Source organism: Bidens hawaiensis, unplaced genomic scaffold (assembly GCF_021521415.1).
Source record: "Bidens hawaiensis isolate Kalapana, Puna unplaced genomic scaffold, B.hawaiensis_p1.1 tig00006534_1, whole genome shotgun sequence".
Classification (NCBI taxonomy): Eukaryota; Viridiplantae; Streptophyta; class Magnoliopsida; order Asterales; family Asteraceae; genus Bidens; species Bidens hawaiensis.
The window spans coordinates 898,618-922,742 of NW_027491439.1; the positions used below are offsets into that span (position 1 = coordinate 898,618).

Sequence of the window (24,125 nt, forward strand, 5' to 3'; positions counted from 1 at the left end):
TTTCAATAAGTTATCCTCCCAAAAATGGGATGATTACTAAGGATAACATAGTTATCCTTTTCTTTCCTCTAATTTCATCCCAACTCAAGAACACATCTAATTAAAAAAATTTTCCTTCCATTCTCTTCCCTTTCTTATCCTTCCCTCTCATTTCCTTTTCTTTTCTTGATTAAAAAACTCAAGAACAAGTCGTAAAGAAATAGAGAGAATAACACATCATTTACTTTAGTTTTCTTCTTACCTTAATACTCAATGATAAAGCCTTTAAACAAGCATACAAAGATGCAAACTAAATTAGGAGAACATGTCTCTAATGCATATACCCACTAACATAATAAATTAACCACTAACATGTCTTACAAACAAAACACATTGATAATAATAAACGTGTTTAGTTCATGGCTAACTTAGACGCGTATCACAAAGTGTTCGTTACAAACGAGTTGAGTCCTCTTTCATGTAATCTAGTTCTTACACTTTCTTGTATTAATTTATATGGTTTAAAAGTTGTACTATTTTACCTTGAATGCTTATTTGGTGCATCACACCTAACTTGACAACACGTCAATTACTATATATATCCAACGGTAATATATACAATGGTTTTGTACATTAATTTTCTTTCATTTTTTAAAATTTAATATGTTGTCATTCGCGTCTTGTCTTATCGTAATTTTTTTTACCCAAACAATATTCATTAATTAATAAAAGCATTCGAACGATTTACAAAGAAGTGGCAAGCAAGCGGGCAACAAGTTATTCTGCAACCCTCTTTTGAATAGCAAACCCAATCCTTAAACACAAAGTTTCGGTTCTTATGGGCCGATACATTACTATGCACAGCTTATGGAACTCTGCTCAAAAGGTCCACGACATCCAGAGCTAAGAAACCAAATGTGTCAAAGGCAAAGGAGATAAACACGTGTTGATTCTCCAAACAGGCTTTCTTGTGTTTAGCAACCTTGCCTGATGCCGCCTTCAAAGTTGCAGGACCTGCTTCATTGTCCCTAAGCCCAACAAGAGGGGACACTCCTGTGAGGTCCACACAAACATGCTTCCCCCTACCCACCAAAAAACAAGAATATCGTAATTGATAAGCGTGTAGAAGTGGTTTTCGTATTTTTAATTAAGCGAACAATGTATACACTATAAGCGACACTTGTGCCTATCATGCTTGTTAGCAATACATTTTTTCGATAGAGGACTTGGATAATAAAACAAAATATAGCTACTTTGATAAGCCTTTATATATCTTGTCAAAATATGCTTGTACAAACACACAGTAAAATGTTTACTTAAGAGTATTCTCTTATTATACATGTATCACATTCGAGCTATGTTGTGCTACTAAGTTGGTATTGTTTTGTTACAATCGATCACTAAAATAAGGTCAAAATAACTTCTCGAGGACATCAACTTGACATAATGCGAGAGTGATTGATGAATAACAAGTTAAACCGAGTTATTTTTGTTGCCTAAGTTGAACCTAGAGGTTTAGTTACAAAATAATAAGCTTATCTTAAGAGAGATGTTATATAATGCTTGGTCATTCTTATATACAAACGTTATATTACCCTTATGTATTTTTTTCTTGTACCCTCCAACAATATATTGTACATAAATCAACAAACATATTTACCGAATTAACTAAAATAATCCTTGAAAATACCATTCTGTTTAATTTGTTGTCGTCGTTATATTAAAAGAATACATATTATGTTTTACGCATTTATCTGTACTTAAGAACCAAAGTGCTATGTTGTTAGGATCAGACGGGTCACACACACGAACACAAATCACACACCACTCAGCTCACAGCCAAGAAAACACAAAGATTTATAGTGGTTCGGTCCGGCTCTGACCCGCATCCAGTCATCCACTCTCGGTAACTTGGAGGTTTTTATTTCTTGTTTGATGTAATAAAACATATACAGGATCAATCTCTTATATAGAGATGAAATAGGAATTTGTCAAACAAAGAAATTAATTTTGCAGAAGAAATAGATCAACACACAGCTGTCTTCAACCACTTCTTTTGACAGGCTACAAACATCAGTTTTCACACATGTTTTCTGCCGCTGTTTTTTTTTTTGACAAACCACAAGAATGGTTTCCCACTCAACATATATTACGTATCATATATAGAATGCGATTCGAATAGGATATAAGATACATATTATACACATTATATAATTTCATAGATATGAGTAAAATTATTTTTCCATAATACATTTTTCCAAGATTTACTCCAATAACAATGCCCAACAATCATGAACTTGTGAGGTGGAAGAGTGAAAATGAAGTATGATTTTGTCAGACTGCCATGTTATGGTGCAAAATCTTTCATAGGTGTCGAAATAAAGACTTCCATCTAAATTTTTATCATGTGTGTGGTTGTGAATTTCTTTGTTGTTTGGGTCCATTTTACCACAATAATGGAATACAACGAGTAATTTTAAAGAAAGTAAAATATATTATCTTCAAAATAAATCTTTTTTAAATTCACAAGTGAATGATTTATTTTCAAACAGGAGTTAAATTATAATAAAGTACAGAAATTTAGTCGGTAAAAATGTCTCTTAGGACTTAGGAGTATGAATTTACGATATGAACATAATACATATGTTAAGTTTAATATAAGTCCAGATAGGTTCTATCAACGAACACTCTTTGCTACACGGGTCAAGTCCCGGTCAACTTGACGGATTCATGGGTTGAAACTTGAAACCCTAAGTTTTATACTTCATTTTTTAAATGTGTGTTATGCCATAACTTAACATTATTGAGTGTTTTACGTTAAAATTTAAAAAGGTAAAAAGACGAGTATCGAGTTTAAGTTCAAATGTACTTATTTTATATTCGATTGTATTGTAAGTTGTAAATTTATATCTATAGAATTAATATATAAAAATATAAATCAAAACAAAATTTCAGGTCAATCAGGCCATGTTGATATCAACTTGTGAAAACTCGTGTCGTGTTTGGGTTATTGTGCCTAGCATTTCGAGTTTATGGGTGTCCGGGTTTGTGTCATGCTTTTGAGTTTCTATCGGGTTTGACTAGTCAACTTGTTTATACCCCTATAATAAACTTCCCTTTTAAGTGTTCTTAAAGTTGTTTTAAACAAAGAATATGAGACTTGAGGATTTCTGTGTGAGCCATTTTATTTTATTTAATACTTTGAACTTAATTTAGTATATCCTAACGACATACTCTTATTCTTATAAATTATTATATTATCGTTTAAATATACTGTAAAAGTGGTTAGTTGGAGAATGAAGCAGGTGAACGCAAAGTGTACAAATTCAGGAAGGAATGAATGAAATTATGAAAACATTGAACCCATTTCATACCCAAATTGTCTGACTAAAGTGTTAAGTGTACATGACTGCTCAACCCACTTCAAGACTCTATACCAACCTTATATCATCAATTAGTCGTTGCACCAAATGTAGTAATTTTTATGTTTATATTTACAATATTCTAGAATTAATATAATAATAGAATCTAATCAAGATTTGACTTGATGAAATTGTTGTTTACAAAAATGAATCAACTGAGCACACATTTACATACGTTCTTCGGAATGTTATGTGCCATGACACGTTCTCATGCAATTGTGATTTCTACACATTTACTTTGTCCCATTGGCCGACGTTAAACTAAACTTTAAAAATATACTACAATAGTCCTAAGTTTCGATTTATTGGCCACTAACAAGCTTTTCACCAACGGGGTTAGATTCCGTTAGTTTTGAATACGTGTATCGGAAATAAACTCAGGTTGAGAGAGTTTAGGGTCAGAACACGTTTTGGGTCGGAAGTGGTTCATGTCAGACGGTGGTGGTGGTTCGGTTCGTTTTTTTTTTTTTGTTTTTTGTTAAAAAAGTATTTCTGTTCGTTTATTTTTCTTTAACAAAAAGTGGTTCTATTCGTTTATTTTTTTTAGAAATGTAGTTAGGTTTGTATATTTTTGTTTAAATAAAGTTGTTCGATTCGTTTATTTTTGTTTAAAAAAGTGGTTTGGTTTATTTATTTTGGTTAGGAAACTATAATTTTAATTTAAAAATATTTTTTACCACATAAGCAGTACACGCCACTACATTTGTCACACCATCTTACACGAAATCATCCACGTCATAAAAAACTAACGAAATCTAACCCCGTTAATGAAAAGCTCGTTGACGGTTAATTTGTCGAAACTTGGGACCGTTGTGATACAATTTTAAAGTTTGGCTTAGTGCCGGCCAATGGGATAACATTTGGATTATTAAAATCCAATATCCATGTCCTTAATTCTAGTTTAGTACTGTACGTTCTGTTGATTAGGAGTGTTGGTAGGTTAGTGGATTATGTTTACTAGATAATAGTATCATGTTCCTAGTATCTTACTGTCCTAGTATCTTACTGCTTTCTAGGACTTGTGTAAGCCTGATAAAAGCCTTAGGATTTCAATTAAATGCATGAATGAAACATTAAAGAGTTGTCTAATCTCTCTCTATTTTCTCTCAAACTTCCTTCTTTCTTTGATGATTTGATCAAGAACCACATCATTGTAATGTTGATACAATTTATAAGATTCCAACATTGAACATTTTTATGAATATTTGTCTCTATAAATACACTATATTTAATTGTATCAACACATATATACTAGTAAAAAAAAATTTCACAGGTGACAGAGTGAAATTGAATATTTTATGGATATTTTTATATACTAGTGAAATTGAATATGAGTGTTGCGCATGAATTCAGCCAATATCAATTTGGTTCGTTATGACACCAACTCTTGTTATAGCAACCCAAAAAAAAACCATAAAAATTAATAAAAGCTTGACAAGCCATGATAATTGCAATTCAGCAAAGTTTGTATGACTGATTTTAGACTTTAGTAATTAGTAAACCAAGATCATCATTTGCTCAGTGGCGGATTCAGGAATTTTCTCATAGGGGTCGGAAGTTTTATTTATATGTACATAATTAACCCTCGCTATATAAACTTTTTTTTGGTCCGGTTCGACCATCGGGTCGGGTCGAATTGCATCGGTCATATATATAGAAAAAAATGATAATCAAACAAAGAATTATATAACAAAAAAAATGAGAAACTTTACTATAAATGCATAATTATTGAACAATATATCTAGCTTTGTTATATACGAGCCTTCATTTTCTGAAATCTAACCAAAACATCATCTAGTTTGACATTTATAAGCAGGTTGTTTTTTTAATGAAATGAATAAAATTATCATTTAAACTCTCATCACCCATATGATTACGCAAATTGGACTTCACGTACTCCATCGCCGAAAAGTAAATTTCAACGCATACGGTTGCAATGAGTAATAATGATATGAGAGGTAACTTCAATTAACGAATAAACAATACACCAATGCAAATGAAGTAACTGAGCAAAATAATGTATAGCTGAAACAGTTTTTTAGATTAAAACACTTAATCCATTAAATTTACCTGACATATTACTTCCGCCATCATACTCTTTTTTTTTAATTAGCTTAAATGTAGATTAAGTTGGGAGTTTGAGACTTATGCTTAAAAATTGAGTATAGATTAGTTGAGCATTTGAGTTTAAACTTGTATTTTAATTATTTCCTACTAAACTCAATTAGTTGGTATATTATTTAAATACATTTATATAATTAAAGTTGTAAATATGTCAAAAAAATTTATTGGGGTCGGTCTCAAATTTCGTAAGGTTGTTCTCAAAATCCCAATAGGGGCATTGTGCCGTCCTCGAAATCACACAGAGATCATTGTCAAAATTATACAGGGGTCGGTCGGAATTTTAACACATATATACTGGTAAAAAATTTCCATAGGAGACGGAGGACCCCCACCTCAAAATGTGGCTACGCCACTGCATTTGCTCCAGAAAAAGCAGTATTCACAAGCTCACAGCTACCCTTTAAGAAATGTGCTACTAGTTATAGTTTTTGTTATTATTTTAATTTTAACATTTTTTTATAAATTTTGTAATTTTTATTTTTTTTCATTAGCTTTTTCATAAAATTTAGGACCACTTTGTTTCTATTAAATTTACAAAGTCTGTGAAGAAATTTATTTTTATTACAAGCTATACATAATTAGTCGTTTTCTCTTCACATGTTATTCTTACTTACGTGATCGATTTAAATCGGTTAAACTTAATCAAATGCTAATACTAAGTTCTATAGTAATGAGGGGTTACCTAACTTGAGTTTAGAAAAACACAAATTAGAATCTTTTAATTGTTGTGGACTTATGAAAAAACATATCTTACCTAGTTAACTCAAATAATTTATTGTATCTATAATAAGTTATTAATGCATCGATCTTCTTCTGGTCATAATTTGATTAGTTTAATCTTGTAACATACCCAATTTCAGTCAGAGATTGAGACATTAGACCATGCAATGAATGCTTGTCGTTGTAATTTCATTTTCCCCACGCTAAACTTGACCTGGAATTTTGGCATCTACCTTAAATAATATACCATTTTTATTTAATCTTTGGGATGGGAGTGCCTTAAAAATGGCAAAAAACACAACTATGTATATTTCTTAGAGCTTCGAATTCAAGTTGTCAAATGCTTAGAACTTCAAATTTCCACCATACGAAAGACAAATTTAGTAATTGGCACACACATAAACTTATACGTCACAGTTCAACAATTTTATGGGAAGCACAATAACTATCTATACGTAGTGTTGACCATATGTAGTGAGAGAGATAATGATAAATAGCTATGTTGTATAATCGTCTTATGTGTATTTTATATAAAGAATCATAATAAACATAGATACACATATAGAACTTATATTTTTGAGTGACCCGAGGTGACTCAAAGGGGAGTAAAATAAAGCAATACATATGGGCACAAATTCTAAGAGGTAGCAAATTATATGTAGTTAATTTTGGTTTTGAGATTAGACACACATAGATGACATACGTGTCACTAGATCGGAATCAATTTTTCTTATGAAAAAGACCCCAATTTTATTATGCGCATTAGGTGTCCAAAAAAGATTGAGACGACCTTGCGCTTGATACACAATAGTTAGTCAATTTTAAATAAAGAATCACACGAAACACAATAAACATATATGCATAGCGTTGACAGATGTAGTGAGAGAACTAATTGTAAAGTTTATATTGCATAGTCGTCTCATGTGTCATTTAAAACTACAAACACACACTTATTCGGTTACAGTAGTTTTCTAACTAGAATTGATTTTAAATTTTAACTACAAAAATGCAAGAAGCGCAATAAGTATGTTTGTAGTGCCGAACAGATATAGCAAGCGGTTATAATATCATATAATCGTTTTATGTATCAAGTTTTCTAATTAAAATGGAGTGTGTCCCACGTTTTATTCTAAAATTCTTTCCCCCATCTCAAAGGGCCCCTATTGAGTCTCAATGGGTCTTCAATTCAACGAAGATAAAAGAAAAACTTACATAACAAGTGTAGTGTCACTTTCGGAAACATGATTTCACATTGTGAGTTAACTTGGATCCCAAATGCGTCATCTAACTCAAAGCTTCCATTGACACTTACTTGATTGTGTTTTCTGACACACCACTTGTCTTCTCTCACAAGCAAAACCCCATCAAACTGTCCTTATATATAACCTACTTACAATCCACCAAATATCATGATCAATTCAAAAATGTTATATTTCATTTTCTATAACAAACCTTTCTGACCTCTAATAAATATTTTGGAGGTCGAAAAGGAAGACGAATGGAGGGTCTTTTCTCGGTTTCTAGTTATGGTGCGATGGGTCGAACGATGTGGGAGCAAGTGAAGGCGCCCTTGATCGTGCCATTTATGAAAGTTATGGTGACATTATGCTTGGCCATGTCGATAATGTTATTTGTGGAGCGCGTTTATATGGGGCTTGTTATTGTTGTTGTTAAGTTGATGAAGTATAAGCTCGATAAAAGGTATAAGTGGGAGGCGATTAAGGAGGATTTGGAGACCGGTAACTCGGTTTTCCCTATGGTTTTAGTACAAATACCTATGTATAATGAAAAAGAGGTATGTATAATGTATTATTACATATACAAAAGAGAAATATTTTAAGTTTATAAACTTTATTTTCTTTTTGTATGTATAGGTCTATCAACTTTCAATTGGTGCCGCATGCGGGCACTCATGGCCATCGGATCGCGTCATAATTCAAATTCTTGATGATTCAACCGACCCGATCATTAAGGTTTGATTAATTCTTCTTCTATAACGACTAATTCACACATACTCTAAACGTGCTTCTAAATCTACACCATATCTATATGCGACTACAACCCAAACGCCTTTGAATATATGCGTTGATACCGCTAGCCTACAAGCCCTTGTGTTTTATCATCATTCATGGTCACTAGGGTATCTTCTTTAGGGCCAGGGGTGGTCACTCCCCCCCTGTTGTTTTTACTTTTTTGTTTTTGTTTTTGTTTTTTTTTGCGCAATAATGTAAATTTTTTACTCATTAATCTATTTTTTTAATTTATTGAAAATTGAACAGGATTTAGTAGAGTTGGAATGCAAAAGATGGGCAGGAAAAGGAATAAACATAAAGTACGAAATTAGAGACAATAGAAATGGATACAAAGCTGGCGCTCTAAAACAAGGAATGAAACACTCTTACGTGAAGCAATGCGAGTTTGTGGCCATCTTTGATGCTGATTTTCAGCCCGACCCAGACTTCCTTTGGCGAACCATTCCGTTCCTTGCGCATAATCCTGAACTCGCGCTTGTCCAAGCCCGTTGGAAATTTGGTATTCTTTTGTTCTCATCTTGTCTAAATAATATTTATATAGTGCTCGGAGTTTGACTTATAATGTTAACCTGGCTAATGGTTGTTCGGATCATGCATATTTAATATTGCAACATGCAACCCGGGTAAATACATGTTCCGAGAGTCTTTACTTTTTTAGGCTTGCTAGAAATTGGAAAACGGTTGATAAATATAATGGTCTAAAATGGGTTACTTTTGTTACGTGTCAAAAAAGGTCGGATCATATGGGTCAATTATATCATTAAATAATAATAATAATAATAATAATATTTTTAAAGAATAAGTAATTTTGTTTTAATAATAATCTGTATTTTAGTGATTTGAATTTAACGAAATAATTTAGATGGAATTTCTACGAGGTTCACATCTATTTAAGACTAAATTACAATTGTTGTTCTTTAAACTTCGGCAAATTACCAATTTGGGTTTATTTAAAAGAATAGTGTCTCGCTTTCAGTCTTTTTAGTTTTTTTTTTTAATTATCATCCATCCATTTCATCAATTAAATTGAATGATATAATCACAAAAAATATAATCATTCTTTAAGGAAATGATGGACCCAATCCGTGTTTTTTTCCCTGTCAATGTTTAGATAAGTATATCACAAAATATATATTATAAACTGTGATAATTATTTTACCTATATGAATGAATTACGGGTCGAACATACATGAAAATATTTTCGAATATAAAACTTTAAGCACTTTATTTTTAGACTAATTCATTGCACTGGTTTTTGTTGATGGTGTATTTCAGTGAACTCGGATGAATGTTTAATGACAAGAATGCAAGAAATGTCACTCGATTACCATTTTACTGTGGAACAAGAAGCTGGATCCGCTACACATGCGTTTTTTGGCTTCAATGGTAAATATTTTGGACCCAAGAATTCAAGATCAAACATAGTTGGAGATTAATGAGATGTGTAATGAAATATAGGGACAGCGGGTGTTTGGAGAATATCGGCCCTTAATGAGGCTGGTGGATGGAAGGACCGGACAACCGTCGAAGACATGGATTTAGCTGTCCGTGTAAGCCTTAAAGGATGGAAGTTTGTATATGTTGGCGACCTCAAGGTATGTAAACCAATATTGTCACATATGGTTAAATCAGCATGTAATTTTCTGTTTAACCCGTAGGTGAAAAACGAGTTACCAAGTACCTTCAAAGCGTATCGTTATCAACAGCATCGTTGGTCATGTGGACCGGCTAACCTTTTCAAGAAAATGATCATAGAAATCGCAAGAAATAAGGTTTTACTCTTAATACTTTATTGTAGATGTGACAAATTAAGCAAGCAAAACTTTGTTAAGTGTTGCAAAATTATGATTATTATATACTTGTAGGGGTATGGTACTAAACTCGGTTTTACGACCCTAAATTTATTATGTTTGACTTATTTTATTATATGGACTAATACAATGTTATTGGGCTGAGGGGGTTTTGTGGAGGCAACCCTAACTGGGCTAGGCCCATTAGGGTACCATGATGGTGGTCATGAGGCTCCCTATATAAGGAGGTCTCCACCTCCTTATTGAGGGTGGGTTGTTGCTCTCAATAAGGGCCACCATCATACTATTTTTGTGTCTGTAAACAAGAGATCTTTGAGATTTCTTAGCAGTCACCTCCACACCCCTGAAAAGCCATTGCAGGTCTCAAGCAAAATCGGAGAAGAAGATCAAGACGTGGTTCGTTCATCTCGAAATCCGTGGGAACATCGTCATGGATCAGGTCAGATTCATTTCATGTTTCGACATTGGCGCCATTCGTGGGACGGCAACGAGCTACCCTTCGATTTTCGTCTCGGTCCTCCGATCTGTTCATCAAATGCTCTAGATCTATGATTTCTTCTTTCAGATCTGTTCTATGGAAGTCCAAAATCCGCAGATCTAAATATATTTCCGGATCTAGAAATATGCAAGGAGAAATACCACCAAACTTTGGGGAAAACCTTTAGATCTGTGCTTTTCTAAGTGAAATATACCAGATCTAGTTATGGTTTTTTCAGAACTGGGTTCGTTTGAGCAATAGTCACGTTTTCATATTCATAGACCTATAAATCCTCTCAGATCTGTTGGTTTTTACATAAAACCTACCTGATGTGGATATTCAAAATCTCTAAATCTATGAATATATCTTTGGAGCATCTTCATAAACAGCTTCAGCAAGCAAAGCTCCCCGCAAGGCGTTATCAAAGCCTTGAGGGTCAACTTCAGCTTCCACAAAGCTAAGTTTCCGCGAGCCGTGAGCAAAGTTCCCGCGAGGCGCAATCAAATCCTTGGGGGTCAGCTTCAGATTCTGCATGCGCGCTCCCGGCGATTACTCTCCGCCACAGCGGGTCGCATGCGCGCTCCCGGCGATTACTCTCCGCCACAGCGGGTCGCATGCGCGCTCCCGGCGATTACACTCCGCCATGCATGCGCGCTCAACTCCGCCCTGCATGCACGCTCAACCTCGCCATGCATGCGCGCTCTCCCCGCCATGCATGCGCGCTCAACTCCGCCATGCATGCGCGCTCCCGGCCACGCGCCAAACTTAAAGGTTGGGAATCCTCATAAACCCATAAGGCCACGCGCCAAACTTAAAGGTTGGGAATCCTCAAACCCATAAGGCCACGCGCCAAACTTAAAGGTTGGGAATCCTCAAACCCATAAGGCCACGAGCTAAACTTAAAGGTTGGGAATCCTCATAAACCCATAAGGCCACGCGCCAAACTTAAAGGTTGGGAATCCTCAAACCCATAAGGCCACGCGCCAAACTTAAAGGTTGGGAATCCTCATAAACCCATAAGGCCACGCGCCAAACTTAAAGGTTGGGAATCCTCAAACCCATAAGGCCACGCGCCAAACTTAAAGGTTGGGAATCCTCATAAACCCATAAGGCCACGCGCCAAACTTAAAGGTTGGGAATCCTCAAACCCATAAGGCCACGCGCCAAACTTAAAGGTTGGGAATCCTCAAACCCATAAGGCCACGCGCCAAACTTAAAGGTTGGGAATCCTCAAACCCATAAGGCCACGCGCCAAACTTAAAGGTTGGGAATCCTCAAACCCATAAGGCCGCGCGCCAAACTTAAAGGTTGGGAATCCTCATGGCGCCAAACTTAAAGGTTGGGAATCCTCAAACCCATAAGGCCGCGCGCCAAACTTAAAGGTTGGGAATCATCATAAACCCATACGGCCATCGGCCGCGCGCCAAACTTAAAGGTTGGGAATCCTCATAAACCCATAAGGCCACACGCCAAACTTAAAGGTTGGGAATCCTCATAAACCCATAAGGCCACGCGCCAAACTTAAAGGTTGGGAATCCTCAAACCCATGAGGCCACGCGCCAAACTTAAAGGTTGGGAATCCTCAAACCCATAAGGCCGCGCGCCAAACTTAAAGGTTGGGAATCCTCAAACCCATAAGGCCGCGCGCCAAACTAAAAGGTTGGGAATCCTCATAAACCCATAAGGCCACGCGCCAAACTTAAAGGTTGGGAATCCTCATAAACCCATACGGCCATCGGCCGCGCGCCAAACTTAAAGGTTGCGAATCCTCATAAACCCATACGGCTTCGCGCCAAATACAAGAACGAACGCGGCTCCGCTCCGCTCAACACGCCCTCATAATTAAACCTCTTATAACCCGAAGCACCCCTAATAAGTCCAGAACTCCAACTAACCTCTTGCACGCCACGCATATCACATCTGCGCGTGGCGCACATCACATGCTCACGCATATCACATCAGCGCATGAAACATCTGCGCATGACACAGCCTATGCGCAAGCGCATGAAACATCTGCGCGTGGTGCATGACACAAAAGCCTATGCGCAAGCGCATGAAACGTCTGCGCATGAAACGTCTGCGCATGACACAGCCTATGCGCAAGCGCATGAAACATCTGCGCGTGGTGCATGACAAAGCCTATGCGCAAGCGCATGAAACGTCTGCGCGTGGTGCATGACACACAGCCTATGCGCAAGCGCATGAAAACATCTGCGCATGACACAAAGCCAAAACCTATGCGTAAGCGACACAACAAATGAGACAATAGTCTAATCCAAATCAGGATAAGGACAACCTTATTTAGCAGCAATGAACTAGGGGACTATCGTGGTATACCACCACTACATTATCGCGATGGAAGACATCCGAATCTTAGGGCAGGAGCCTAATAATATCCCAAACGGCCACGCGCCAACGTAGGTTGGGCACACCTCATAATTTGCCCGAGGATGGGAACCTTGTAATACATCCACTTTTAGTTGATATGTTTTTGCAGGTTCGGCTACGAGTCGCACAAGCACCTATGACATTATTATTATCTGGCCGATTGTGCCTCCGTTATTATTTTGAAAACAAGTTGGGATAGTCATCCTGCGTAGAGGAGGCCCTTGTGGGCCAGTCATTATCATCATATTATAGCTCATAAGCCGCAACTCGCGCATGATTCATTATTTTTATAGCTCGTAAGTCGCCTCGCGCGCAAGCTTCATTATTTTATAGCTCGTAAGTCGCCTCGCGCGCAAGCTTCATGGCCACCATGAGGCTGACGATGTTCCCACGGATTTCGAGATTCATTTCATGTTTCGACCTGATCCATGACGATGTTCCCACGGATTTCGAGATGAACGAACCACGTCTTAATCTTCTTCTCCGGTTTTGCTTGAGACCTGCAATGGCTTTTCAGGGGTGTGGAGGTGACTGCTAAGAAATCTCAAAGATCTCTTGTTTACAGACACAAAAATAGTATGATGGTGGCCCTTATTGAGAGCAACAACCCACCCTCAATAAGGAGGTGGAGACCTCCTTATATAGGGAGCCTCATGGCCACCATCATGGTACCCTAATGGGCCTAGCCCAGTTAGGGTTACCTCCACAAAACCCCCTCAGCCCAATAACATTGTATTAGTCCATATAATAAAATAAGCCAAACATAATAAATTTAGGGTCGTAAAACCGGGTTTAGTACCATACCCCTACAATACTAGTATTTTTTTTAATAATATGATTATGAGGTTATATAAGGTAAATCCATTTGATTTTTTTTTATACTACAACTTAGTCATAAAACTAGTTCTAATCAAACTTTTTGCAATTAAACTAGTAAAAAATATCTTATCAGAATGCTTATTATTATTATTTTTCGTTGCAGAAAGTGACATTATGGAAAAAGTTTTACGTGATATACAGTTTCTTCTTTGTTCGAAAAATCGTTGCACATCTAGTCACATTTATCTTCTACTGTGTGGTATTACCCGCAACGGTTCTGGTGCCAGAAGTGCAAGTTCCAAAATGGGGTGCCATTTACGTTCCCTCCATCGTCTCTCTACTCAACGCAGTTGGGACCCCGAGATCTTTTCATTTACTGGTTTTTTGGATCCTTTTTGAAAACGTCATGTCTCTCCATCGGACTAAAGGAACATTTATCGGCCTTTTTGAGGCAGGAACAAGAGTTAACGAATGGGTCGTCACTAAGAAACTTGGTGAAGCTTTGAAAACCAAACCGGGTACCAAAGCTACCAAGAAACCTCGAATTCAAATAGGGGAAAGGTAATTACAATTCACTTTTATTATTATTATTATTATTATTATTATTATTATTATTATTATTATTATTATTATTATTATTACATTGGATTTTAACAAGTACTTTCTCAAACTATTACAACTTCTTATTTGTTACATGACCTGGACAGTGTATATATGCTCGAGATCATCGTTGGACTTTATCTGTTCTTGTGTGGATGTTATGACTTTTCGTTTGGGAAGAACCATACTACATATACCTCTTCTTGCAATCGATGGCATTCTTCATTGCGGGATTTGGCTACATTGGTGTTTTCGCCCCTAATTCTTAAAAACTATATGAAAAGTACTCGGTTTTCAGCTTATCAGGACACAAAAATGTTGAAGTTGTTGGTCTGTTGTGTTTTCGCAATTTTGTTACAAGGAATCAAATTATTCTTTCAATATACATGTTTATAAACTTATAAACACTTGGAATGTTGTTGCTAAGTTATTTTTTTTCGTAATAATGGACTTGGATTATGCATATTCTAGTTATGTTTTTAACATTGGGCTTACGAGAATGCGAGCATTTGAAGATTGTTTGGCTATTCAAATTGAAAACTATTTATTTACATATATCTATAGTGTAAACCATTCTTAAAGTTCAGATGGTATATGACGGAATCAAGGGGGAGTCAAAATGGTCCATCCCAAAGCTTCGACCACATGCCCTAGCATAGCCTTTCCCCGCAGGGACATCCACAATAGAGCCAGTGCGCTTGACAAGATCTCCTTTAATAGCAGTATCACTACCAAAGACAACAATCCCTACATTCTCATTCTCAAGATTCAAGGCTATTCCTTTCACACCGCTGGCAAATTCAAGCATTTCCCCAGCTTGAATCATCAACCCTTGTCGAAATTCGTAGGAATTTGTTTTGCAAAAAAAGGGTGTTTTTTAGGTAATTTGAGTTTGAATCTCCAAATTGTCATTGATTGATATAAAAAAATGCTAATTCTTTTTAATCGGGTCAGTGGGTTAACCGAATACGAACCTGTAAATCAGACACAGATACAAACATGACATATTTTATTGTTCTACTAATGTAAGTAGCAAGAAACAATTGAGGTAAAGAGACCAAATTAGTTGATTTGGACTTGAGATAAATCCATAATAATAATTAATCTACAGTTTTGCACTAGAGTATTACCTAATTACTTTTACACTTCTTACGTTAAAAGCTGTTTGTATTTGAACCTAACACAATCCTACTAAACCTGTTATTTTTTGAATTCAACTCATTAAAGTGGAGCTATTAACAAATAATTACCCCATTAACCAATTATCCAATTTAAAACCCAAACATAACAAATACAGTAATAGTCCAATACACTTATACACATTTAACCATTACGTACACAAAATAGCCCATTAAACATAGACAAAATAACCCAATTACTCCTTACTCCTTGTATATTGTTATATTGTTATCACAATTATTTGGCGATCTATGGGGTATTTTTTTTCTTACAAACGAGCCGATCCGAGCCCGAGCTTGACTAGGCTCGAGCTCGGCTCGTTTAACTTGCACAGAGCTCGAGCTCTATTTTCAAAGCTCGAGCTCGGCTCGTGAATGGATTTTGAAGCTCGAGCTCGGCCCGGGCTCGGCTCGTTTACTATTTATCAATTGTTTTTTTATATAATTATAATTATTTTTTATATTTTTTTCTATTATAATTTTATGTATAAAAGAATATATAATATTTAGTTATTTTTTATTTCCATAACATTATATTTATTAACTAATAATTATTAAATATATATTTTAAAAAAATTATATAAATAGCATGCTCGTTTAGGCTCGCGAGCCGCCTCGAGCTCGATAAGTAAAGCTCGGGCTCGGGCTCGTTTATTAAACGATTTTTAGGCTTGAGCTCGGGCTCGGGCTCGATAAAGCTCGGCTCGAACGAGCTTTTTAACGAGCCGATTTCGAGTAGCTCGCGAGCAGCTCGGCTCATTTGCACCCCTAAATATAAGGGCCTGCTATTAAGTACTCGCGTAAGACACCCGAATTCTCATGAACTACGCAAAGAGAATTACTAAACAGTCCCTCAAGACGTGGAGCAATATATGAGTTGAATGTACCATACAAAGCCTGTTGGGCTGCCTTTTCTTTGTACAAGTCAAACAGTAGGTCAACTTTAGTCCATTTATAGATATCAGGAGAGCTTTTAGGATAAAACATTCACCTAGACCACAAATAATGGATAAAAAAAACATATTTTGACTTGGTACTATCAAACCCTTAATTTAAGTTACCTTAAAACATCATCCACCAATTTTAGAATTCAAAGAATCCATTGCAAAACAAAACATAACAAAAACAAAAACCAATTAAGATTTAAACAGAAATAATAACAAGGCATGAATATCAATAGAGAGAGAAAGACAAGACAATGGAAAAGGTAAAATTTGAGATCCTGATACAAGAAAAATACAAGAACAAAATAGAGAATGTGGCTTCCTAAGAGTTCTAGTACCAACTTCTATGGCGGTGGGGGCGTTGGGCACCAACGCAAGGCAAACGCCATTGTGGCGGTAGCTATTGACAAGGATAAATACAGCCAGCATGCTCTCAAATGGGCTATTGAACAACTTCTCACACGTGACCAAACCATTGTACTCATCCATGTAAATAATAAAGCTGCCGCCACAGGTATGAATATCTTAGAAAAAAATGTAATTAATTTCCGCTTATTAATTAAATTTCTTTGAGAAATGATCAAATGTTGTGATTGAAGCAGGGGCCGCACCCGATGGAAATAAGCTACAAAATGAGAAAATATTAAAAGATCTGTTCCTCCCTTTTCGTTGCTTCTGTACACGTAAACATGTACGCACCTTTCCAGTTTCTTTAGGAAAAAAACATTATCTGAACATTTTAGCCAAATCTTATATTGACTTTAGACAACAGAGATGTTGGGTTCATAAGAAATGTCTGACTTAAAATACCACCAACGGGTTTTAGACATATTAAGTTAAGCCTGTTTGGGTTGTGTAATTCTGCGATGTCATGGGAATATCCTGGAATTTTGGTATGAGAAGTCGGATGCTACATTATTTATTTATTTATTATTATTTTTTTGGTTGTAGGTACAATGCATAGAGGTTATACTTGAAGACAACAACATAGCAAAAGCATTGGCAGAATATGCAACTCAGTATGCAATAGAGTTCTTGGTGTTAGGTGCTGCCTCGCGACATGGTTTCATTAGGTGATAATATTCTTCAAACAGATTGCTTGCTAAACGTATATATTATTTCCAGAAAACGAATGTTTGAATAATCGTTTTTTGTTATTTTTTGGGCCAAATGTTGGTTGATGGAAGATTTAAGACGTCGGATGTTCCTACACACGTTATGAAGGCGGCCCCGGATTTCTGCACCATTTATGTCATATCGAAAGGAAAGATTTCTAGTGCAAAGAAATGTTTAAGACCTGCCCCTTTTGTCTCTCCATTGTTTGAGCAAATCCAAGAGCAAACTCACACTAACGCCATTAACAACACCTTTGCACCAGTCACACCCCCTAGCAACAATTTTCAAGTTAAAGGTATGTTATTTTTTATAGATTAATTGCATGTACCAAGTCAAATTTTCACATATAGTACTAACTTTTGAAAAATTAGCTATAAGGGTAAAAATGTAATTTTACAAGACTTAATTTAAAATTTTAATGAACATCTATCGCGGGACCAAACGAATGACGGGTGAGTATACAATTGTGACCAAATTTGTGATTACTCAAAAGTTTGGATTGAATGTGAAATTTTGACTTATTACAAGAACCATTCGTGTAAATTATTCTCTAACCTTAGGTAAAATAATATGATGGTATAAATAATTCATAATTTAGATTATTATTTTTTTTCAAAAAGAATTCTATTTCTTAAGCTTTAGCCTAAAAATTCTACGGAGAGACGCTTGACATTGAACTCTAAAAAAAGAACGATATGTCAAAGGTCCATTAGAAGGACTTTAGGCTAAAATTTTGGTGTTATTTGTTTTTGAAGACAAAAATTGTCTGCAATCTGATTTCATCTGATTTAATGTCTGCAACTGAAGATGTGGTCTGAATGTCTGCAATCTGAAAATATAATACTGTTTGTTTTATAAACTGTTTATCGTCCGCATAAGCTGAAAATTAGTTACCTATCATATATATTACAGTAGATAAAATTCATTTAACGTTTGTAGACTGCTAAAATAATTGGTAGTGATGTACGAACAATGGAAGTAGGTGGTGGTAGACGATTTTGGTAGGCGGTGAACGGTGGGTGGTGGTGATTGACGGTTGTGGTGGTGGGTGGTGGACGGTGATGGTGGCCGACCATGGGTGGTGGACTATGGTGGTGATGGACGGTTGTGGTGGTAGGTGGTGGACGGTGATGGTGGCCGACAATGGGTGGTGGTGATGATGAACGATGGTGGTGGGTGGTGGACTATGGTGGTGATGGATGGTTGTGGCGGGTGGTAGTCGTGGTGGCAGGGTGGTGGTGGTGGTAGTGGACGGTGGTTGTGGCCGACGGGGGTGGTGGTGGTGGTGATGGATGGTGGTGGTGGGTGGTTAACGGTGTTGGTGGTGAGTGGTTGACGGTGGTGGTAGCGGCGGATGGTGGGTGGTGGTGGATGGTGGTGGCGGGTGGTGGTGGCGACGGACGGTGGGTGGTGGTGGTAGTGGACGGTGGTTGTGGCAGACCTGGGTGGTGGTGGTGATGGTTGGTGGTGGTGGGTGGTTAACGGTGGTGGTGGTGAGTGGTTGGCGGTGGTGGTGGAGGACGGTGGGTTTTGGTGGCGGCAGACGGTGGTGGTGGGTGGTGGCGGCGGCGGACGGTGGATGGTGGCGGCGGCGGCGAACGGTGGATGGTGGTGGTGGTGTTGGACATTGGATGTTGGTACTTTGTATGATGTTAAGAAGTATGAAGAAGTTGAAAAAAACTTATTTTTTAAGACTATAAAAGCAGTTTTCAGATCTTTTTTTTTATTAAAAACAAACAATTTTCAGGAGCTTATGTCTGCGCGCCCGCAAACATAGGCTCCTTACAGACCTTATAAGCAAAAACAAACACAACCTTAGAAAATCACCCAAGGTTTTATGCATTAAAAATGTAATTTGATGACTTTTGATTAGTTTGACTCGTTCGAACCATTTCCTTTCAAAGTTTTTACGGACTTAGTTTTATTTAGTGTTTTGGCTTACATGACGCAGAGAATTTGTTAGCTATACCAGAAAAGGCGCCAGAAAAACCTCGCCCGGTTCTTGAAGAACTTGATTCATTTAAGTAAGTTTCAACGGTTGGCGCAATAGAAGTATAGAACTATAGAAGTACATTATGGAACTGATAAAATATTACTTGACCTTATGTTAAATACCAGATCACCATTTACCCGGCCCGGAAGAGCACCAAACGGAAAGTTGTCGATGCTTGGGGACCTTACGGAATCCGAAACTGATATATCATTTTTAAGTCCCGGGAGGGCCAGTACTGATCAGATGGATAATGACATGGACTTGAGCCCAACCGCAAATACAACCTCACGTATGTCAACCAGTTCGGATCATATTTTAGGACCCGCTCTAACGGGAACCCGCGGATCTGTTGATTTATCATCTTCTTCACAAATGGTTAGCAATCAATCCCATCTCATGAATTTTAACAAAAGTAATAAACATGACAATTTCAACCCGTTTAAATATGAATGTGCTGAATTATGTTATTTTTGTTTTAAACATGTTTTTCATTTTCTTGTAAAATACTAAAACAACAATATACGTTTGTCCTAAACAACACAGCATGCTATTTTTTGTCCTAAAGATAAAGTTGTAATGTCTCACCTGTGTTGAAATTATATAGTACGGCCAGTAAAGAATCATTTACCACAAAAGAAAAGGTGGTTTCTTTTAAAATAATAATAATAATATTATTATTATTATTATTATTATTAAATGCATTTGCATAAAAAAGGTATATTTCAACAAATTAAAGATTTTTAAATCAGCCACCATTTTCGCTAGGTGTGAGTGAATACTGATTAACTGAAACGAAAGTAAAAAAACCAAACTAATAACTAACTGTTCAGTTTTGTTTTATTTGAAAACCGATATACAGCTTGCTTTCGGTTATGCCTCGCTTCAAAACCAAACCTCACTGAACCAAACTCCAAAATCGAATCACAATGAACTCGTTTGAATGCACGGTATTGAACTTATGTCCCAAATGTATTTATAGGTGGTTAACAATATCTTAAGACCAAATATTTAAACCCAAATTCATTACTCTAGGCCAATATTTGTCAGGCCTAACCAACCCATACAAAAAAACGAACTTGAAAGGTTTTCTAAAACTAAAAAACCAAAACTCCGGTTTTGATTCCGTTTGAGCCCAAAACCGACCAAACTGACACATGCACACTCCTAACTTTTGCCCCGAAACAAAAATACTAAAGCTTGAAATATCATTTTAGGGGGGAGAATTGCAACGGTGGCGAACAGAAGAAAAACAAAAAATGGAGGAAGAGATGAGAAAAATGACCGAAAAGAGCCGAGCAGCCACGGACAAAGCGGAAGCTTCAAGACGGATAGCGGAAATGGAATCACATAAAAGAGTGATTGCTGAAATGCAAGCACTTACAACAGACGGTGATGACCGTAAATTTAATTATCAAAGATACACCATTGAAGAGATCGAAGAAGCTACCGAGTATTTTACACCGACTAGAAAGATCGGTGAAGGGGGGTATGGTCCTGTGTTTAAAGGCCGGCTTAGTAATAATCTTGTTGCCATTAAGGTGTTACGTCCTGATGCTGCACAAGGAAGGTCACAGTTTCAACAAGAGGTAAATGTTAAATAAAACTAGATAAATGTCATAAATAATATACATAACCAGTTTTAAATAGAGAATGGCATAAGTCACATAAATGTATTGTGTATCGCGTGTTAATAGCAATAGTTGCAAGAACTTGCTTAAAATTGGTTATATATTGAACGGGCTTACAAACCCTTTGAAGCGCACGTTCAATATATAACCAAATTTTAAGAATGTAATTGTGAGAACGGCATAATGCACTTGGTATGTAGTGCATGAAACCAATTTAATACAAAACATGAAACTATTTTAATACTTTTTGGTGTGGGTTGACAATGTTAATAAGATATGGAACTTTTAGTAAACAAAATATGGAACTCGGAGTAGTTATTAATCAGTAAAATAGATTTTGAAGATTTTTTTTTCTTTTAAATTTGGTCTGCCCACCTAATAGGCGAGGGTGGGGTGGCTCGTGGGACATCGAAAACAAATTAGGGTTTTAGGCTCACATGTAATTAATGCCTCCAAGTCCAAAAAAACATTATATATAGATATATTATAATGGCTAAATTAAATTTAAAGTAATGTATTGGTGTTGTGATAGGCTTGGTTGTTACTAAAGTATAGGTTATGAGTTCAAAATTTGTAATAAGCAACTTTTTTGCTTAACAATTGTCATTAAAAGACCACAAAATCTTGTTTTGATTTAGGCCTCCACATTCATTGAGCCGGTCCTGCTGGTAGGTTCGACGATTTGATAATAAGCAACTTGTTCGAAGACGATTCAAATGGATTGTTTATGTATCTGGTTCCTAGAGCATGTTTGGGATTAAAATTTGAAAACTGCTTATTGACTTATTAGCTTTTTAAAAAAAACCATTTTGAAAAACCAAGATTTGTGGCTTTTTGAAAACAGTTTTTTAACCCTTTCAAAAAGTTAAAATAAGAGGGACTTTTATGTTTGACAAATAACTTTTTAACTTATTGGCTTTTTAAAAAAACCAATAAGTCAATAAGTTGTTTTCAAACTCAATCCCAAACATGCTCCTGGTATGGCCGGGTTCTAAAAACAGTGTAAAGAACATATAATTCTTGTTGTCAAACTTTGTCAATATAGGTTGGTTAATATCAGTTGATCACAGGTGGAAGTGTTAAGTTGCATGCGGCATCCAAACATGGTACTACTCCTAGGAGCATGCCCAGAATACGGTTGTCTTGTTTACGAATACATGGCTAATGGCTGCTTAGAAGACCGCTTACTCAGAAGAGGAAACACCCCTCCATTGTCATGGCAAATAAGATTCAAAATCGCATCAGAGATAGCTACAGGCATCTTATTCCTCCATCAAACCAAACCCGAGCCCATTGTTCACCGCGATCTAAAGCCTGGTAACATTCTTCTAGACCAAAACTTTGTAGGCAAGATAAGTGACGCGGGCCTAGCCCGATTACTCCCTCCTTCGATAGCCGAAGACATCACTCAGTATCGCATGACATCAACGGCTGGAACCTTTTGTTATATTGATCCTGAGTATCAACAAACTGGGATGCTTGGGGTGAAATCGGATGTATATTCTCTAGGGATCATGTTGTTGCAAATGATTACTGCTCGACCTGCAATGGGTTTGAGTCATCATGTTGAGAATGCTATTGAGAAGGGTACATTTGGTGCCATGTTGGACCCATTTGTGTCCGATTGGCCTCAAGATGAAGCTCTCGGATTTGCTAAACTAGCTTTGCAATGTGCCGAGCTTAGGCGGAAAGATAGACCCGATTTGGGGAAGGAGGTTTTGCCGGAGCTTGCTAGATTGAGAGATCTTGGAGAAAAGAGCATGCCCCCAGTAACGGTACGATTACTTACAGTTAGTTAATCTGAATGTTTATTCTCTAACGCGTCAAACGGGTAAAATTATACGTAACAAAAACAAAAGGTAAACAAGATGTGGTAGAAAGTTGTCCAAAATGTATTATAAATATATTAAAATCCTAATATTTAAAAGTATAATATTATTTTATATAATTGTTACTGATTATGAGTTTTTATGCAGGATACCAATGACCCATAAGAAAGCTGCGGAAACTAAACCCTAGTGAAGTAAAATCTAGGAGGTTTGTTAAATACCTTTTGACCAAGTTAACCATGGGTTGGGCGGTTGTTGGATAAAGTTATAATAGGCGATTATGGTTTGGGCAAAATCGATCTGGATTCACCCAAAACATTATTCTCAATTTTTTTTCTTTTATAAATGTCATTTGTAAGTGATTAGTGTTGAAATATGATCACAAAAGTTAATTATTTATATATTACATACAGAGGCTTTTTATTTATTAAAATACACAATGAGCGACTTTTGAACTGTCTCCATTCTTATTACTCTTTTTTTTTTCCATTTGATTCATGAGAAATAAAATATAAACCAAATCAAGCCAGTTCAAAAGTAAATGGGTCGAAATTCGATACTAACATTTCTTTTGTATGCATTGATTACAGAAGTTCACTACAATACCAAGGACATGAATGGAGAATGAAGAACACATTGTATATATTTCCCCAATTTTGCTTCTAGAATGACTTGTAAAAAAAGCACAAGAACTAGCGTTCTTTAAGTCACACATAGAAGCCCATAAACTTTCTGGGCTATCAATTTTTTTAAATATATTTTTGTTCAGTTTTTAGCATTAAATTAGCGTTCTGATCTTCAATTGTTATTAATGATTAAAATTCATATGTTTCGGCTCATGTATACTAAACTAATGAAATCAAACAATTGACCCATGAGCCCATCAAGCCATTAAAAAGGTTAATTTGTTTGAATTGGCATCACAATTTTGGATCTGTTCAGGATCTCATGCACAATTAACTATTATTTGACTAATAAAAATAATATATATTTGTTTTTATTCTGATTAAATTTTAGCAATGCATTTATGCGTCACAAATGTCTAAGCTGTATACTCTCAGTT

At 36.3% G+C, this 24,125-nt stretch overlaps 1 protein-coding gene and 1 pseudogene across 2 annotated transcripts; both read left to right on the top strand.

Annotated features, from left to right (window-relative positions):
* The first annotated feature begins 7,684 nt into the window (after nt 1-7,684).
* On the top strand, nt 7,685-14,771 carry LOC143632852 (glucomannan 4-beta-mannosyltransferase 9-like; annotated as a pseudogene). Its single transcript, XR_013153584.1, has 8 exons — nt 7,685-8,040; nt 8,120-8,218; nt 8,525-8,777; nt 9,554-9,664; nt 9,737-9,873; nt 9,937-10,050; nt 13,938-14,335; nt 14,482-14,771. The product of XR_013153584.1 is annotated as a glucomannan 4-beta-mannosyltransferase 9-like (transcript).
* Nucleotides 14,772-16,808: 2,037 nt separating this feature from the next.
* On the top strand, nt 16,809-23,227 carry LOC143632807 (U-box domain-containing protein 35-like). The gene is made up of 9 exons (XM_077101229.1): nt 16,809-17,010; nt 17,096-17,187; nt 17,448-17,569; nt 17,684-17,924; nt 19,663-20,042; nt 20,177-20,246; nt 20,820-21,191; nt 22,304-23,008; nt 23,210-23,227. The coding sequence occupies exons 1-9, from the start codon at nt 16,809-16,811 to the stop codon at nt 23,225-23,227; spliced, it is 2,202 nt and encodes a 733-aa protein (XP_076957344.1).
* Nucleotides 23,228-24,125: the final 898 nt, after the last annotated feature.